At 36.6% G+C, this 20,857-nt stretch overlaps 1 protein-coding gene across 8 annotated transcripts in view; it reads right to left on the reverse strand.

Moving 5' to 3' along the window:
* RTTN (rotatin) overlaps positions 1 to 20,857 on the reverse strand; it is a 181,620-nt gene that overhangs the window by 112,535 nt on the left and 48,228 nt on the right. For all 8 annotated transcript variants that reach the window (XM_028480194.2, XM_028480196.2, XM_028480195.2 and 5 more), the window contains 7 exons: positions 19,836 to 19,932; positions 18,901 to 18,969; positions 15,059 to 15,247; positions 14,178 to 14,417; positions 12,795 to 12,939; positions 5,152 to 5,306; positions 3,740 to 3,959 (listed from right to left, as the gene is read on the reverse strand). In XM_028480194.2, the coding sequence (XP_028335995.1) occupies positions 3,740 to 3,959; positions 5,152 to 5,306; positions 12,795 to 12,939; positions 14,178 to 14,417; positions 15,059 to 15,247; positions 18,901 to 18,969; positions 19,836 to 19,932 (1,115 nt within the window). The remainder of the gene's footprint in view (positions 1 to 3,739; positions 3,960 to 5,151; positions 5,307 to 12,794; positions 12,940 to 14,177; positions 14,418 to 15,058; positions 15,248 to 18,900; positions 18,970 to 19,835; positions 19,933 to 20,857) is intronic.

A 20,857-nucleotide genomic window follows, 5' to 3' on the forward strand; every position in this document is an offset into this window, starting at 1 on the left:
GTGAGCCATGGCCGCTGAGCCTGCGCGTCCGGAGCCTGTGCTCCGCAACGGGAGAGGCCACAACAGTGAGAGGCCCGCGTACCGCAAAAAAAAAACAAGATGTACTTTTGGAAACAAATCCTAGATAATATCATCTGAAGCATGATTTACAACTGAATATATAAACATCACCTAAAGTATGATTCAATATTGAAAATACAAAAATTAAACACATCATTTACATTCATTTACATCACATTTCCAAAGTTATTCAAACTTTATTCTAATTTAAAAATCATAGATAAGATACAACTAAATTATTCACTATCTGTCCACTATATACAAATCACTGTCCTAGGCCAGTGGGGAGCTGGGGGTAGTGGAAATGGTCCACAGATGATTAGCACAAGCTCGCAGTCTAACAGATCAAAGCATAAGGCAAAATAAAAATACAATGTATTAAGTGCCATAATAGTGGCATATATAAACTGCTTGAGGTACATAACCTGTAGAAGAGATCAGTCAGTCACGTAATACTTACTGGGTGACTATGTGTGAAAGAATAAGAAAAGGCTTACTAAAGGAAGGCAAATGAACAAGTGAGATCTTCAACTTTGTGTAGAGATTGTCACCCAAAGAGAAAAGAAGCTGTATGAAAGAAACAGACTTTTTAAGCATGCTTTTTTATTTAATGAGAAGAGCCACATATAACTGAAACTTCAAGAGATGTGGGGAAAATTTTAAACAGAGATAAGACTCAAAATGCAAGATTGTAATGAGCCTTATGCACTTGAAAAAGGAGATTGGGAGTGAAAGGTTTCTGTTTTGAAGGATGATCTGGTGGTGGGTAGAGAGCAGTGGCAAGTAGGAACGTGCAGCACAAAATGGAATAGGAAGTTACGGACACGATTTGGTCAAAACATTCCATGTCTAGAATGCCCATCGGTTTATTCATCTTCCAAACCTCTCTCTACACTGCTTCCTACAGGAGCCTTGCTTGAATTCCTAACAGTTAAAGATGCCAACCTCTATAACTGAACCTTTCAAGGCAAGCAATGCTGGCAGACTTGGTCACTAAGCAAACAGTGAGCCATTTATAGATCTAGACAGTTTATTACTTACATAAAAAGCATAAGCAAGAGTAGGCAAAGGTGCCAGCTCTCAGTGTCCCTTTTACAGGGTGACACTGAAACAAAGGGGCCAGATGACAGCAGTGCAATGGCAGCGCACTCTTGCTGAGGAGCTCAGGCCAAGCTGCGGCTGAGCCGTCTATAGCCTGCTGCCGTACCCCAAGGGAGCGAGGCAGAAAGCCGGCGAGTACATCAGAACCCAGGAGGCGATAAAAACAGGCCCATGACACACTTCCTAAGAGAGAGTGAAGTGAATGAGCAATGGCCTTGTAGCAGTTCCTTACAGGCTTCTCATGTTCCAAAAGGATCACAGGAAGTTCTGCCAGAGCTTAGATCAGCCGCACCTAAGCCCGGCCTATGTGGCCCATGTGCAAACACGCAAAGCTGCCAGGGCACCGTGGCAAAGCTGTTCTCTTACAGAAACCTATCACTGCTCTATTCACTGCATCATTCTTAAAATATACTGGACAAAATGATGATGAAAACAAGGCATAAAGTTAAGGCCATGATTGGAAGGTGATTAGTGCTAAAAATATATTTTTGAGAAAATTTTTTTAAAAATCAGTGAAATAAGGCTCTACCTTACTTAAAAAGGTAGAAAAAAGCCATAAATTAAACCAAAATAAGAAGGAAATAAATACAGGCAGAAATTAATAAAAGAGGGAAAAAAACATTAAAAGAGGATCAACAAAGCCAAAGATTCATTCTTTGAAAAGACTAATAAAACATACAAACCACTAGTAAGGCCAATCGACAAAACTGGAGAGAAGGAAAAAATCAATGTCTGGAATGAAATGGAACCTCACTACAGATCTGACAGATATTTTAAAAACAAGATGATGTAATGAACAATTTTAGGGCAATGAATTTGAAAATTCAGATAAAATTCAGTAAAACATAGCTTACTAAGATTGACACACAAAAAATAGGAAATCTGGGCTTCCCTGGGGCGCAGTGGTTGAGGGTCCGCCTGCCGATGCAGGGGACACGGGTTCGTGCCCTGGTCTGGGAAGATCCCACATGCCGCGGAACGGCTAAGCCCGTGAGCCGTGGCTGCTGAGCCTGCGCTCCGCAACGGGAGAGGCCACAACAGTGAGGCCTGCGTACCGCAAAAAAAAAAAAAAAAGGAAATCTGAGCAATTCTATATCTACTTTAAAAATTCAATTCATCTATAATCTTCCCAAAAAGAAAACTTCAGTCCCAGATTGCTATACTGTCAACTTAACATTTAAGGAAGAAGTAACACCAATTCAAACCTACTATTCCAAAGAAGAAAAAAGAGAAAGTTACATAAAGAAAAAGAGAAAATTATATAAGGATGGACTTATTTTGATATTAAGAAACTGACAAAAGTTTTATGAGAAAGAAGATATAGTAATTCTAGAACTTTTTTTGCCAATGAAAATAGAATAATTCTAAAAACATTAACAAACTAAATCTGTTTATATATTAAAAAATAATACATCACAAACCAGTTGAAATTTTTCCAGAAATGTAAGGTTGTTTACCATTTTTAAATCAACCAATGTAATCCATCATCTTATGGAATACAAAAAAAAAACATATGATTATCTTAAAAGATACAGAAAAAGCAATACACACTTATGATTAAAAAAAAAAAAATTCTTAGCAAAGTAAGACTAAAAGAAAATGTCCTTAACCTGACTTTTCTTTAAGTAATTGAAAAAAGACTACCATAAATAGCTTACTAAAAGATAAAACATTAAAGGCCTTTCCTTTGAGTTTGGAAACAAGGACTGCTGGGTACACAATTAACATATAAAAACTGAATATATTTCCATACATCAGCAATAGTTAGAAAATAAAATTTCACAGAAGATATAATATACTCATTTTCAACACAAGTGTACAGTGGCAGTATCTAAAATTGCCCTAAACAGGAAGACAAAGAGAAGCCAAATTGTCCTTCAACATCGTAGTAGAGAGAACACTACACAAAAATGAAATTAAACTCCACCTACAGGAAGCAAAATGAGTAATTCTCATAAGCATAATGTTAAAAAGAATTACAATTCCATTTAACAAAATCAAGAGAATGAGAAATTATTGTATATATGGACACATAATTAAGTGGTAAAACCATCAAGAAATGCAAAGAAGTTATTACCATAAAAATCAAAATAACAACTACCTTCAGGGGAGGAGTAGAGACTGGAAGTGGTTATGATGAAAGCGTCTAGGGTGGTGGCTACTCTATTTTAGGATCAGGGTGGTTACATGTGTGTTCATTATGTAATAATCAATGAACTATGGATTTATGTTTTGTGTATTTTCTGCATGTGTTGTATTTCACAACAAAAGGGTTAATAAATGCAAATAAACAAGTTACCCAAATAAAGGGGCTTAATGAAGTGTAAGCCTTACTTTTCTTGAAAATGAGCTCATTCATAAAAGTAATCTCACTTATATATTTGCTAATAAAAATCATTAACACATTTAACCATTAATGAGCCATAAACACTGAATAATAATCTACATTAAATATAATAACACATACAATTCACCTAATACTGTGCCTGGTACACACTGAGTGCTCAGTACATAGTAAATAGCTATCATCTGGGGGTTTTATTATTGCTGTTTATAGTTATTGACTATTTTTACTTACTTCAAGGAGACCTGACAAGTACTTCACACAAATTTCTAGTGGCTTTGTGAAAGGAGAGTGTGAGCTCCACCCCGGAAACGCTGTAAGGTGGGCCATGCCTCGTAAGGTCCTCTCGAGGGACGGCAGGCCATAGAAATGAGGCGCGTCCGTGACTCTCAGACACTGGAGCAGTTTCAGAGCCAGCTGCGTTTGGAAAACATAAAGAAGTTCCAAGCATTTCCTGTGCATGTAAAGGAGGAAAAAAAATCAACCACGGAACAAACGTAACTGGCTGAATGGGCTTTCTTGGTGGTGGTGGAGGGTTACTAACAACTTACTGTATCAAAAAAGAATGAACTAGTGGAAGTGGCGGGAAATGGCAGAAAATACTCCCTCTTAAAACAAGACTTTTTAAGAAAAACATAGTTAATATACCATCCAGAGTATATGATGTAAAATACAAGTAACAATTACACTGAAAAATGCATAAATGGGTATTAGTATTGCCAGCCAATAATGAAATTAGAAGTTAACATAGAGCTACCACATGAACCAGCAATTCCAGTCCTAGGTATATACTCAAGAACTGAAAACATATGTCCACACAGAAATTTGCATATGAATGTTCATAACATCACTCTTCACAACAGTGAAAGGTAGAAACAACTCATATGTCCCCCAACAGATGAATGGATAAGCAAAATGTGGCATATCCATACATGGACTATTATTTAGTCACTGTCATCTGCTACAACATGCATGGACCTTGAAAACATGATGTTAAATGAAAACAGCCAGACACAAAAGGTCACATACTGTTTCACTCCATTTATATGAAATGTCCAGAATACACAAATTCATAGAGAAAGAAAGAAGATTAATGGTTACCAGGGGCTTGGGTAAAGGGTGAATGGGGAGAGACTGCTTAATGGGTACAAAGTTTCTTTTGGGGGTAATGGAAATGTTCTGGAATTAAACAGTGATAGTTGTACAACACTGTATATATACCAAAACCCACTCAATTGTACACTTTAAAACGGTTAAAATTGTGAATTTAAAATTTTTAAGTCAGAGCTACAGATATACATTTGAAAATCATCCATGCAAAAATAGTTGTACAGTCATAGAAACGGGTATGACTGCTCAGGCAGATGTGTAGAAAATTAAGAGAGAACCAAGAACTAAACCTAGAGACAACAAAATACTGTGTGTGTGTGAGTGCGTGCGTGCGTGTGCGTGTGTGTGTGTGTGTAATTACAATTAAGCTATATCAGAAATTGATCTGAACTAAAAAACAAACCACCACAACTGATTTTTACTGAAGTCTCCTCTCCTCTTAATTTGAAACTAGTGAAAAGTAATACCCTTTAGAAATCAAAAGAAAACTAGGTTCTGTGTGAATGTTCCCAAAGCTCCAATAACACAAATGGTACCTGTCGGTAAGTGCCACGGAACTGAGCAGCAAGGTGTTGAAGAGAGCGGCCAGTTCTTTCTGGAGCTGCTGCCTGACGGCGGTGCGGATGTCATCTGCTTCCTCTCGCGCCTGGGACTCTGTCAGAAGCAGCAGCTCCAGTAGTGGGTTTGGACTCTAAAAAATGGAATTTGTAAAACATATATTTAACCCTCTAATGGAGCTGTATGCTGTTTCCCGTAAAGGTTTTTTTTGCTAAGCATGTTCTGGAGTAACTAAGTTATAGCGCCTCAATCGTAGGTTTCTACGGCATTAGTAGAGATGTTCTCAACTCAAAAGGTGCTTCATATGTTATCTCAAGAAAAGGAAAGCATATCCATTACAGAAAACTGAGGAAAATACAGAGAAGCACAATGAGAAAAACAAAAACCACCCATAATCACACCTCACAGAGGTAGCTGTTATTAGTATGTTGGTACATACTATTCTTTTTATGCGAGTGCAAACAGAATTATAATTCAATATTTTTAACAAAACTGAGATCAAGTGAAAAAATCCACTACTGTGACCATTTTTTAAAACAATGTTATTATCAATATTTCTTCAAAAACATTTAGTATCTGCTCGTTATTCAGCCATAAGGTTTTACCACAACTAATGGACACGCAGTGATTTCTAATTTCACTGAGCTGAAGCAGCATGCTCAACTCGGATTACACCCTATGTATGAATTCTAAGCAATGAAATCACTAAATCACAACATTATAATAGTTTTAATGCTTTCAATGTATATTGCCAAACTGTCCCTGCAAAAAGTGTACCAGTACAGATGACTAAGGCCCACAGCACCCAAGCCAACGCTGAGTATTATTACCGTTGCAATCTTTGCCAATTTGACAGACTGACAAACAAAGGAAACTAGTACTACTTAAATTTCAACCTGTTTTCCAACTTAAAAAAAATAGCTAAAGGATGTAATAGATGATTTCTAGTAATACTGAGAGAGCAGAAAATGTTACATTAACCAACAGCATTAAAAATAGATGGAATATTTATCTATCATCTATAATGTCATAGGCACTGTGCTAAAAAAAAGAGAGAGAGAGAAGGAAAATAAGATTTTATTTAACTTTTGAGTTAAACTAGAAGATCTGCATTTTCATATTTTATAGATGGGCAAACAGAGGTTCATGAAGAGCGTAGGTAACGTAACCAAAGTCATATGAACGAGCAGAGCAAGACTTCAACCTCAGGACCATCTTACTTCAGAGACAGTTAACATTCCATCCCCAGCACTATGTCACATCAATAGTGCATATTACAACGTTCAAAGAGAGATAAAATCAAAATGTAATTACTGTTGTCATGGCATCCTTCACCTAAAGAACTCAATTCAAAAATAACTACATTCTTTTTAAGGAAAAGAAATTTTTTAAATGGGAAGAAAATTCCAAGTTGTTTACATTACGTAGTATGTACAGTATACTTCAACCAGGTACAAAGAATTAAAAATAATCTAACTGAGAGCTTTTGGAAAATACTGAGAAGAGATGCTTTACCTTTAACTTACTTTACTATGATTCACACCTAAGCAGCATTTTTTTTCAGCTTTTCCTTTCATCTTGAACAAGAAGTATCTCATTTGGTTCAAGTAAAATTACATAAGACATAACTACAACTTCTAAGTTTCATACATGAATAAAACAATCTAGACACACATTTAATAAAATCATAAAAATAAATATATATTCTATAGTATTCTTAGCCCCAAATAACCAAAGGCTGACTTACACCCACACTCCCTCTAAATCCCATGAATACTGACTAAACGAGCGAGCTGTTTTTAATGCAAACCCCATCTTGGTAAAATGTAATTTTACCATCAGCAATTATTAATTCTGATATACATATAAAAATTAAGTAGAAGCTACTGATTAACATATTAATATACTGAAGCAGTATGCAAATATATACCTAAAACTAAGACCCTTCCAAAGAATCTCATCCTATTAATAACTTATTTCTGCAGGTAAATTCCTGAGACTTTTTCCCTTTATAACATATCTTGGCTTTGACATATTAACATTAAGATTCAGTGAACCTCAGCAACACCACTTCTAAAATACGGGATTTATTACCATTCCTCAAGTACAAGAGGAAATAGATGTCTCTACTGATGCCTATTGATCTCAAGTACTTAATCATATCTGAAGGTTTTGTCTTTAGACATTAGCATTCAATCCTAATTTTAAACCAACTACATGGGCCATTATTTCATCAGTGCTGACCTCCAAAAGGCAACAATTTCTGCAATGATGGTTCATTTTCTTTACCCGCAGAGTTGCCACTCATCATACCCAATTTTCCATCCATCGCAACCTACGATAGTAGGGTGGACAACGCCTTCTGTGAACTCTGAGTGCTCGTGAGCCAGTGGAAGCCCGACAACAGACAGACAAATGCTGTGTAGTTCTGAATGGTCCCCCTGAAAAAGTATGGCCCCACTTTGATAAACTTCCATCAAAAACTCATTCTAGGGCTTCCCCGGTGGCGCGGTGGTTGCGCGTCCGCCTGCCGATGCAGGGGGACCGGGTTCGCGCCCCGGTCCGGGAGGATCCCGCGTGCCGCGGAGCGGCTGGGCCCGTGAGCCATGGCCGCTGAGCCTGCGCGTCCGGAGCCTGTGCTCCGCAACGGGAGAGGCCACAACAGAGGGAGGCCCGTGTACCCCAAAAAAAAAAAAAAAAAAAAAACTCATTCTGAAAAGAAATGCATTCAAATTCAGCACGTCTCAGTTATTTTATATACTAACAAAATATCAATACATTAAAATATAAATTAGTAGTACAAAAAATTCCTTAAGTACGTAAAATGCTTGTAATAAATGAAAGTTTTGATAAAACATGTAGACAAAATTTTCACAAGAGAAAAGTTTCTGTATCTTCCCTCGGTAAGTGAGCTGATTTTTCTTTATATATCTTTTAGGCATTCTTCTGCTTGATCAGGTATTCATTTCTGTCTAATTTTCTTTTTGCCACCATCACTTTTGCACATCTTCATATGTTATGTCCATACATTCAAAACAATTCCTTTGGAAATGCTACTTTACTGACCTTCTTAAGCCATTTCTCATTTATTTTACACACTTCAGATGATAAACTGTAAAAGTCACTTTTTGACTTTCTATTTTCATGCTTCTTTTATTTTGAACATTGGTTGTTACATAACGCTTAATAATTTAATCCTCGTAGCATGCTATTTAGAGAGTAAACTCTCCTGATAGTGGATGCTTAAGTCCACTTTACTCACCCTTAGAAGTATTACTATTATTTATAACACTAGTGATGATAATATATGAGACAAGGTAAAAGCTCTCCAAAGACAGCTTTGATACCATACAAAGTCAAACAAACTAATTATACCAAAAATCCTTTCCTAAAATTGCATTAAAATTACAGTACAATCATCTAGAGTCCTGTAGAAATTTCATTTTAATTTCAAAACTATGAATAAATTATGCAATATGTATCAGCACTCATGACATACAACAAAATTCATAATCGTTTAAACGTAAAGTTTTAACTATCTAGTTATAGTTACACGGTTTAGGTACGTATATTTTAATTTTTCTATTGTTATATACTATTTACAGTCATATGCAAACATTCAACTTGCACAGATTTTCAAGAAAAGATTCTAAAACTAAAGCCCACCATATATCTGCTATTTTCACAAACCAAAGCAACCACAGCTCCCAGTGTACAAGAACTCTAACCGAAGAAGGAGACTGTTTTAGAGGTTATTCTTTTTTTAAATGAGTAAAAAGATTATGAAGTTATAAAAAATTTATAGATCAAAAATCAATTTATAAAAAAACTCATTCAGAGGAAAAGCTTCATGGACATTGTTTTAATAATATTTTAATGTCTAATCTATAAAATATTTAAGCAGGCCTAAAAGCTGAAAGAACTATGACAATAGCTTTTCCTGTTCACTTTATTAAAAATATCCAGAAAAAAACTGCCTCCGAATGCTTCCTTAATTTTTTTAATAATTAAAAGATAAGAGCAAATAGAAGTAAATACAGTACTTTGAAATCATCCTTGGAAAAGTAACAGAAGAGCAAACTTTACTGAACAATACATCTATGTACCCTGGAAGTGCAATCATCTTATTAAGGACTCAAAACTTATAATTTAAGGAAATTAGTATGTTGTCTCTCATTTGTGTTATAAATAATTTTCTCAGCTTATCATGTCTTTTTAACTATGCTTAAGGTATTTCTTGCCATACAGACAGGAACCAATAAAATTCACATATAAATGCCCTCCTACTGGACAAATGTTCTGCCATAAGTTTCACAAAAGGAAAATAGAAGTGAAATGGCCAGAGAAAAATATAAAAAATAAATTTTATTAAGGAAAAATTTGCTATGATAATTTAAAATGTAGTTCTTCAGAAAAATACAGGCATATCAAAGGAACATAATACAACGTTCAATCAAAGAGCCATGCATATATAGGAAACCAGTTTATGGCTTTAAAAAATGGTGCCAATTCAAATCAGGGGTAGACATGACATGAGAAAATTGCTAACCATTAAAAAAAATATTCTACATCATAAGACATTCCAGATGAATAAAGATGTAAACAAAAATAAAACCTTGGGGCTTCCCTGGTGGCGCAGTGGTTGCGCGTCCGCCTACCGATGCAGGGGAACCGGGTTCGCGCCCCGGTCTGGGAGGATCCCACATGCCGCGGAGCGGCTGGGCCCGTGAGCCATGGCCGCTGGGCCTGCGCGTCCGGAGCCTGTGCTCCGCAACGGGAGAGGCCACAGCAGAGGGAGGCCCGCATACCACAAAAAAAATAAAATAAAATAAAATAAAAATAAAAATAAAACCTTAAGTATCATAAAAGAAAACATGAGAGTGTTTTCTCAAAACTCTGGAAAAGAGAAGATCTTTCCAAGAAGAGACATAATTTAGAAACTATAAAAAACCCTATAAATATGACTACGCAAAAGTAACACGGCAGCGAACGAAACAAACAACATAACCTGCCCTCCCACTGCCCACATTCTAGTGGGGCAGAAAGAAAGTGAACAAAGATATTCTGCAAGTGGGAGCGGTAAGCACAAGGAAGACACGTAAAATAGGATTAAGAAGGCACAGAGAGTCGGGCACGGAGAAATGCTACATTACGATGATAAGGATGACTAACATCTGAACAGAGAACTGAATCAAGTGCGGTAGTCAGCTGTATAGATATCTAGGGGAAGAGCATTCCAGCCAGAGAGAAAAAGAAATGCAAAGGGAGCTCTGAGTGCGGTGTTTGAAAAACAACCAGAGGCCAATGTGGCTGGAAAAGAAGGAGTGCAGTACAGTGGTAGGAGAGAAGGTCAGAAAGATACTCAGAATCAAGCTCAAATAGAGCCTTGTAGCTTATGGAGCTTAATCTGAATGAGAGGAAGCTGGTGGAGGATTTTGAGAACAGGGACATGATGTGACTTAAGTTTAAGACCACTGTGGCAGCTGTCTTGAGAACCACAGGCAGCATGGGTGGAGGGTGGAAGACCTGACAATAACCTGGGAGAAGGGTGGTGATGGCTCCGCCTAGAGTGATAATGGTCAAGGTGGTGAGAAGTCAGGTTTTTCTCATTCATACACACACACACACACACACACACACACACACACACACACACACACACACACACCCCTGTAGCACTATACCTGAATGTGGAAATTATGATCATGGAACACAATTTAAGTACTATAAAAGATGAAAAGTAGAAACAACATAACTAACAAAAGCTAGGGGATGAAAGGGGTAGATAAAATAGGAAATTAAGTCCAAAATACAGTAAGGTCAGAAGACTAATGACAAGAAAAAAACATTTGCAACTCATATCACAGATAAAGGGCTAATCTCTCTAATTTATGAAGGGCTCCTCTGTTACCAAAAACGAAAGAGAGATAGAGAGAGAGAGACAGCGTGTTTGAGCACACACGTGCGAGAGAAGACTAAAAACCCAATTGTGGGGCAAAACTAGCAATGGCATCAAGGGACAATTCACGGAAAACAAAAAAGCCCCAATCATGAAAATCATTGTATCATTCAAAATAAGAGTCACCTATTTAAAAAAAAAACCACCCTCAATACAAACACATATACACATGTATCTTTGCAACTTGTAACTGACTCAGCAATTACAGTTCTAGGAATTTATAGTTTCCATTTGCTGTATTTTAACATGTTACAAAATTAAGGTTATGTGTGTTTCTTGTAATTAACTACATAGCTTCCTTAAAGTGATATGTTTACTAGTGAGTTAATAAATGTTTATTGAGAGCTCACTATGTGCAAGGCACTATGGTAGACGCCGGGTATCCAACAGTGAACGAAACAGTCCCTATTTTCCACCAATCCACGGTAAGATAGAAAATAATAAACATCTAAACAAGCTTTATACACATATAAACATTCATATACATAATATATTTTTTAAATCTATAAATACTTTTTAAAGTATTCTCAATTAGAATTTCTAACTTACATTATATTAGCACCTTGCATTTTTATAGAAAATCATCTCTTTAAATGAGCTTTGCAAATGTATTAACATATAATGAAATATATTTGTTTTATAAGGTCTATTATCTTCTATTTCAGTTTAGGTCCTTTTTTCTAATTTTAATGTGTTTTTTTTCTTGATTGTTTGTGCGAAGGTTTATCTTTATGAGGTTAAGTAAATCCATATAGTATTTGCAAAAAAAAAAAAAAATTATCTTCTATTTCAGTTTAGGTCCTTTTTTCTAATTTTAATGTGTTTTTTTTCTTGATTGTTTGTGCGAAGGTTTATCTTTATGAGGTTAAGTAAATTCATATAGTATTTGCAAAAAAAAAAAAAAAAAATACAGGCCAATGATAAAAAACAAGCTAGCTTCCTGGGTTCTTGGCAAGTTTCTCAGAACACAGTCAGCTACAAAAAGTAGAGAGTAGTGGGAGGCAAACACGGGTAAACACTACAGTAAACTTACATGAAGCCTGAGCACAGTCTGACTGAGTCCTTCCAACCTCACCGTCACTACCCCTCACTGACTCCAGGCTCGTCTCACTGCCCCTCCACATCCCTACTTGAACTCCCCCACTCCAAGATCCTCACTTAAGAATACAGCTGCTGGGCTTCCCTGGTGGCGCAGTGGTTGAGAGTCCGCCTGCCGATGCAGGGGACACAGACTCGTGCCCCGGTCCGGGAAGATCCCACATGCCGCGGAGCAGCTGGGCCCGTGAGCCATGGCCGCTGAGCCTGCGCGTCCGGAGCCTGCGCTCCACAACGGGAGAGGCCGCAGCAGTGAGAGGCCCGTGTACCGCAAAAAAAAAAAAAAAAAAAATACAGCTGCTGCTGAAAGCTCACATATAGAACAGGTTTCGTTAAACGCCAAGACTGAAGGTCCCATTTAGTCTACAGACTGTTAACTTAAACCTAGTAACAATCATGTCAGGAAGGCGTATTGCTAAAAGTCATCTATTACAACATAAGGACTACTTGGCTAAACACGGGCTATGTAAAAATTATACTTTTCCATATTTTCATATACAGTATTAATGATTTTTACAAATGTATCATTTGTCAAACCTAAAATTCAAATTCCTTAACAACACTTACATGTCTAAGAAGTAATTCGAGAAGCCAGTTTAGAAGTTCTACGGATACATTTTTTCTTTGTTCCTTTAATAACTTATTTAGAAAATGTATGATATCTATTAGCAGTTTCTCGTCTTCAGTGCAAGCAGGAAGTACTTGTAAAAACCTACAATAAAGAAGACAGTAATCATGGTTTCTAGTTCTTTAAAGTAAGTGGCGTGCGGATAAGTATTTAACAACTGGCTGAGAAGTGGGGTGCTGATTTGCTGTGTTTGCCGATTTCCATAGTGTAAATACCCCGCCATGGCTGACTGCAATCCTCCAATCTACCGCACAGCTGTGGAGACAGGCACTGCAGCACACCACTGTACAGCATTTCCACAGCACAGACAGAATCCATATAAATAACATCGAGAGCACAGATAACAGTAAAATGTTGTAAAATAATTAGGAAGCCATGACTCTGCATAATCATTATCTTTAATTTTCATATAATTTATTTAATTGTAAGTTTACAAAGTTCAATTTTAAGAGTGGCTGTGTTTAACAACTAACTTGCAAAAATCTAGATAATTTAACCATCACCTCTCTTACAAGGCAGTCCTAGCTGGCTACAGCACACCACTGAAAAAGGTGAACTAGATATCCGAATTGTGAGAGCTACACTAAATAAGAGCCCACATTTTAGAAACTCAAATAACCTTGCATTTTGAAAATGGCACACTTTCCGTCTAATAGAGAGTTATACATTTTATACTAAAGTCACATAAAGACTGAAATGTAAAACTGCTGGCAACGGCTGCTTATCAGTCTTGTTTCAAATGCAGCCATCTGCTACCAGTTAAACGTGTTAAATTTACAAGCCAGGGCCTTCCCAATAACTACTAAAGGACCTCCACATGGCTAGCAACTTCATGAAATTCAGAGTAAAAAGAAAAATGAGATAATTTACTTAAGAACAGAACGAAAGCAAAACAAAACAGCCAGAGTTACCAAGCCTTTAATCAGTTCCCTGATGTCTCAGCTCATTTATTGATATAATATGGACAGGAATAAACATTCAGTTTGTTTACCCAGGTCTTATCCTAATCATTTACTTCTGTGAGATAAAAAATAAGATTTGATATGTTAGGATATAAAAATGTAATAATTATAATATTTGTAAAAATTATAACAATTTATTAGTAATTCCAAAATGCAGTAATTATGTTAAAATTTTCTCTTTTGCTATTATTAGACCTGTATTACAGATAACAAAAATCCTTAAATTTTTCTTTCTAAAAAGCATTTCTCTCATGATACCGACAATAAGAACACATGTTCCTATCTTCAAACATGTGGAGATGAACCCAAATACAATTCCATCCAGGCCTCTGAAACCAGCAGGCTTCAGCCGACACTGACCTGTTTAGTGTGGTGTGCCAAGACAAGGACTTCAAGGTAATCCCACATGGGCCAGTGCCACCCTTGAAAGACAATCTGTCATTCAGAAGATAAAAACTCATCCTCGTGAGAGCAGCCCTCACTTCCCTGTGGGCTGCAGCCTGAACAATGGAGCGGAGACAGTCCTTCAGTCCACTTGCTGTGTGTGTCATCTTCAGAGTAAGGGTGTCCTCAGTGGATAACTTCAATGTATCTAAAAATCTAAACAAACAGAAAAAAAGAAAGCGCAATATAAAGCTATTAAATAAAAGCTCCCAATTATTTTTATTATAAACTGTCTCCCCCAAGTTCTGTTTTGTTTCCTTTTAATTTAAGGGTGACTCACAGCCAAAAGAAAATCTGATGTGTATCTGTCAATATTAGGGTTTCACACTAGCACGAGGATGGTTAGATTGACATTTTCCTGCTTGCAGAAATATAATCTGCATTCAAATGAGAAAGTCCTGACAGATTAGAATACTGAGGTATTTAAAAGTCAGCATCCTCGTCATCACCCCAGTGACGATAACGAAATTCACGTATGTATTTACTAAACTTCTACCCTGACCCAGAGCACTTTTCCTAGTGAATCACATCTGTTAACTAACCAAACTTTATATAATCTCCAAAACAGCATAGAGCGCAATGCTTTTTAATTTAAATTTCTTTGTGTGATAGTTTTTAAAAAGTAATGAACGACATGTAATCTTTAAAACAAAGTAAAAATTACAATCTTCAGTGAGAAAGCAGGGTCAGCCGATAAAAAGTAAGAAAGCTACTTGACCTAAAGGAAAAATAAGGCCTAGCTAATTAATCATAATTAGGTAGATGTGAATGCTTTTCTACCACATGTAACAGCTTACTCTTGGATTTTCGTTTCAGAGTTCATTTGCTTCAACAGATTATCACTCCCATGATACCATGATAGGTTCCAAGCTATTCTCAGCATATCTGAGACCGGCTTCAAGGCCAAACAATCAGCAGATAACGGCAAAACTATGGAGTAAGGACTCACAGCATGGTGGCCAAGTACATGTACTGGTAGATGATACCTAAAGAAAATGTATAAAAATAATTACATACTTTTAAATTCTTAATTGCTACTCAAAAGAATGAGCCACAAATGAGGGCTAGTTCCACGCCTCCCATTCTACAGCAATGCAAAGATCTCTCTCGTGGTCCCAGTTTTGAACAGTTACCATGCTTTATTCTTTTGCCATCCTCTAAACTTTCAAAAACACCTGATTAAACTTCTTTCCTGAGGACTTACCATACTCTGTGTTGTATTAGGGTTGTTTGCAGAGATGACTGACGCCCCTTGAAGTCGAGGCCCATGGCTACAGTGAACCACACACACAAGGTGTTCAGCTGAAACACAAATGTCTACTTTATGCTACACACTGTACGTTATCTACCTTTCATTCACAGTTACATGGCATGGCACCATGAAATCCATTTTACAGATGATCAAAATGAGCCTTAAAGAGGCTAAATGAATTGCTTATGTTCACAGGGGTCACTAAGTGACAGAATCACAGCTTACTATTTTCACTTGAGAACACAGGTGCACCATCAATAAACTCAATCACTGTGTGTCACCAAGAGAACCCAGAAATATTTTTACATCTAAGAAAAGATTCAATAGCAGTATCTCTTAAACTAGTTAATGTTAATTTAATAGTTTTTAGCAGGACTGCAATGCCTAGCATCTCAAATGTTAAAGAATAATTTTGCTCATAAAACATATCCCAAACCCCTAATTCACGTATTTGTAACTGATATTAGAGAAACACAATTGGGTAGGATTTTTAAGGGGAAATTTAGTGTGCTTTTTCATTTCATGCATCTCAAAAAAAAGAGGCTAAGGTAGAGTTCTGTATATAAATGAAGCTGAATAATTTTTTTAAAGATAATAAATTTTAAAAATTGGAATTTTCCTTAGAAGTAACCAGGGCTCCTTAGAGAAATGGCTAATGCTAGGTCTGAACTAGGGAAATCAAAGGTGAACCGTGGACATCTCTTCATGCCAGAAAGCAAGAATGTACTAAAAGGCTTGTGAAGCCATGTCAGAAGGACCCAAGAGCCTCCTTGAAACGACTTGCACTAAATGAAAAGAGTTAAGGCTGTCAATCAATGGTCAAGCTTTTAATAAGTTATAAAATGTACTGCAAATTACACCTGAAGAACATAGAAGGAAGAAAATAATAAAAAGCAAAGGGTATTACATCATGACCAGTTTGAGAAACCACTACACATCCACCATGTGGACAATTTTTAAAATGACATTACTATGTGTAAAAAAATTACTGTTGACATTTCTTCTCTATGGACAACCTTGATCTTGAGGTAACTCTCTGACCCTTTCCCCCAGGACAACCAGATAGATATGGAATGTCAACAATTTTACTAAACCGCTTTGCTTATGGCGACAATCGCTCCCTGCATCTGGACTGGGAGGTGTGGAAACAACCCACACCTGTGTGTAAATGTACGGTGGGAAGCCACAGCTCTGAGTATCCCTGAGTGCTGTGGCCCTCATACGTGACGTGCCTTGCGGGGACCTGGACGCTATGCCCACAGCATGCTTCCTAGAGATCACATTTTCTACTGGGACGTGGGCCTCCTATGCCAAGACAGCCCCCAGCACCCACACAGGTAATCACATTTCAAGCATGACCTACTGTCGTGGGTGTTTTATTATTTAGCCAAACCTAAAGACCATAAAGAATGTGATGTCTACAACTGAAGGATTTCATTCATAAGGCTATATCCAAGAGGAACTATTGGACACATATCCCAGGAGATACGTACAATAATGTTTACAGGGATGTATACAGGAGCAAAAGCCCAGAACCAACCCAAATACCCCATGACCGGAGAAGGAATAATCTGCGGTGTCGTCTAACAAGAGTATTATACAGCAGTGAAAATGATTATACTACATGTAATAATATCTAGCAAGCTACAAAATGTTATTTTTAAATTAATCATAGTTTTATTAAGATACAATTTTCTTACCTTTAAAATACACAGATTTTAAGTGCACAGCCTGATGAATTTTTATATATGTGTTCATTTGTGTAACCACCACCCAGAATAAAACACAGAACACTTCCATGCCCTCAGAAAGTTTCTTTGTTCCCTTTTCTTGACAATTACTCTCCTAGCCCTCCTCCAAGAGGTAACTATTATTGTTACCTATTCTGATTTCTCTCACCAGAGACCACCTTTGTTGGTGAACTTTAAATAAATGGAATATACAGTATATACTCTTTTGTGGCTGTTTTCACATTATGTCTATGATTATGTCATAAACCCTATGTCTGTAAGACTCACGTTGTTGTGTGAGAAGTAGTTTTCAAATGTTGTACAGTGTTTCACTGTGTGAGTATAGCACAGTCCATTTATCAATTCTTCTTGCTGTTGGACATCTGGGATGTTTCAAGCTTTTGGTTATTATACATAAAGCTGTTATGAACATTCATTCACATATATATGTATGTAAAAGGATAGTGGGTGATGTCAATACCAAGAGCTGGAGAGGGTGTGCAGCATCTGGGACCACTACACTGCTGCAGGAATGTAAACCAGTACACCACTCTGGAATACTGCTTGGTAGCATCTACTAAAGCTAAACATATACATATCCTCTGATCCATATGTGTTCAAGAATATTCTTAGCGGTCATTATTCATAATAGCCCCAAACAGAAAACAAACCAAATGTCCAACAGTGATAGAATGGTAACTACATGGCTGTATATTCTTACACAGAATACTACACAAAAATGAAAATAAATCAAATACTGCTTCATGCAATGACACGGACAAATCTCCCCAAATTGAGCAAAAGAAGGCAAATGCAAGAATATACTTTATAAAGTTCAAGAACAATGTATAATAACAGAAATGAAAATAGAATTATCTTTGTGGGTGCTGGAAGGTAATAAGGAAGGACAAATGTGGTTTCTGGCATGCTAGTGATACTTTGTACCTTAATCTACATGTTAGTTACATGGGTGTATTTATGTGGAAAAATTCAGGATTTGTAAACTTTATGTATCTTATACTTCAATGAAAACAATTTACTTTTTAAACAGTCTAGAGAAACATGAAAACCAAATGCAATTCATGACCTTGACTGGATCCTGCATTAAAAAAAAAAAAATCTACAGAAGATATCTGGGATATAATTGGAGAAACTGGATCATGTTACAGAATTATTTTTAATTTTCTTAGATGTGACCATTCACGGTACAGTGGTTATATAGGATAATGTCCTTAATTTAAGGAGGTACATGCTGGAATAATTGGGAGGGAAGTAAAATTATGTCTGAAACTTATATTTAAATGGGTTGGGGAAAAAGATTATGTAAAAATAAATAAATGTATTGAGAGACAGAGAGAAAGACAGAAAAGCAGGCCCATGTGTTAACAGTTGCTGAATCTAGGCTGAAGGGTATGCAAGTGTTCACTATATAGTTCTTTCAAGTTTTGTGTACACCTGAACAATATCAAAATAAAAACTTGGCGACAGGGATGTACGCTTAGTGAACTTTCAGAAGCACCACCGTGAAGGAAAGATTAAAGCATTACAAGTCATGTGATGAAATGCTAGATGAAAACTTTAACAAATCATAGATTTTGATTTCCCTTTCTGTAACAGTATTTTATCTTTGAGAAAATCAAAGAAATAAATTCTTTACCTTCTAGAAACTGAAACAGGCAAACTGAAGACTGATGGTGAAGAAGGTTTATTGGAAAGATTATCAGACCTATTTCACAAAAGAAACACAAAAGGAAAGAAACAACTGAGTAGACCATCGTTTTGTCTAAGAAACACAACTTGCTTCGCTTCCTTGACTGAAACTCAAAACAAGAGTTGCATTTGGTTCTATCATTTAGTATAGTTATAACATGGTGCTACTACCCGGATTTGCTTTTGAAGAGCAAATTAGGCTTTTCTGTAAGAAGTCCATATAATAAATAATTCATACAACGCAGACGCTGTACTGGCAGGCTGGCTCTGCGCCTCTCTCCCACTGATCCTGCTCAGGGTCAGTGTTAATCAGATATTACATCCTAAACATCTTCCCCAAGGGTTGTTTAAATTAAATCTTAAAGAAAAAACACACAGGGGCTTCCCTGGTGGGGCAGTGGTTGAGAGTCCGCCTGCCGATGCAGGGGATATGGGTTCGTGCCCCGGTCCAGGAAGATCCCACATGCCGCGGGGCGGCTGGGCCCGTGAGCCATGGCCGCTGAGCCTGCACGTCCGGAGCCGGTGCTCCACAGCGGGAGGGGCCACAACAGTGAGAGGCCCGCGTACCACAAAAAAAAAAAACAAGAAAGAAAAGAAAAAACACACAAAATTGAGAGTATATACCAAAAAACGTTTTGATAAAACTTATTATAGTAATTACCAAATTTTGTACTTAGTAATGTTCAACAATAAAAGTTCAGGGTGACTTTTTGAGCCAATGTGCATAATACTGCTACTCAAACCAAAAATCATACCATGTATATATACCACAGAAAGCATAAGCTTCCTAAGTCAGAAATTTCCATGCACTGCTATAAGACTGCATCAGAAACTCAGACAGACAATTCGGAGTAAAAACCTTTTAAAATTCTTATAGCTCACCACATATCCATTCTTGATACTTCATCAAATAACAGAAGACAAAATAATGCTCCAACTTCAGTCACGACGGTACAATCTTCATGAAATATCAAGGAAACTGTAAATAAGAAGCAGCATAACTTTATAAAATATTTTTACCTCTAGAAAGAATGAACTTCAAATTTAAAATATCTTAACTCGAAAAGAAGAGATGCCATTCTCAGAGAAATGCGATGTTAACCCAGATAAACTGACATCATTAAAACAGTGGCTCTCAACTTTCAAATCTATGCAAATCTCTGCAGGGCTTGTTAAAACAGAGTTTCTGATCTGGTAGGTTTGGAGGATACAGACACTACTGGCCTAACACATAGTATGCACTCAATAAATGTTTGCTGAGGAATTAATTTTCCTTGTTGAGTACCTAGTTAAAAAACTAATTTTGCCCTAAATTCATTAATGAGAGATATTATAATTCATTTTCAGGCTCACTTAAGTAATTTTTGGAAACATCCATGAGGTCAAAAAAGTATTAAAAGGGTACAGATTATGTTGCCTTAGAAAATGCCTTTGAATCTAGTTGGTGCTCATAATTAATTGATTGCTTGAATAATTTAAATCAAAATTATAAATGAAAAGGTAAACTAGGAACTAAATTCTACTGAATGAGGTTAACAGGAAGACAATTATTAACAAGACAAAAGAAAACTAGAGATCCATAACTGCTACTTTTCCACATCAATCTATAAAAAAACTTATAAAATTTTACATTTCAAAATTTTACACTATTCAAAATTTATGAAGCTGAACACATTGACTCTCTTTAGAACTTTACCTGGTTTGAACCTTTATCAATGTTACTTAAACTGTGTCCTATTCACTTGGCAAGCAGAAGCCATTAGAAGAAAATGCTAAAATAAAATGACTCATAATATTTTGAACATAAATATCATTAATCTCTTACATGCCTGATAATTGACAAGGTTAAGCATATTGAGACATTTGATCAAGATGTCTCTTGTAGAATATTTAAAAGCAATGGC

The sequence above is a fragment of the Physeter macrocephalus genome, chromosome 19 (assembly GCF_002837175.3).
Source record: "Physeter macrocephalus isolate SW-GA chromosome 19, ASM283717v5, whole genome shotgun sequence".
NCBI lineage: Eukaryota > Metazoa > Chordata > Mammalia > Artiodactyla > Physeteridae > Physeter > Physeter macrocephalus.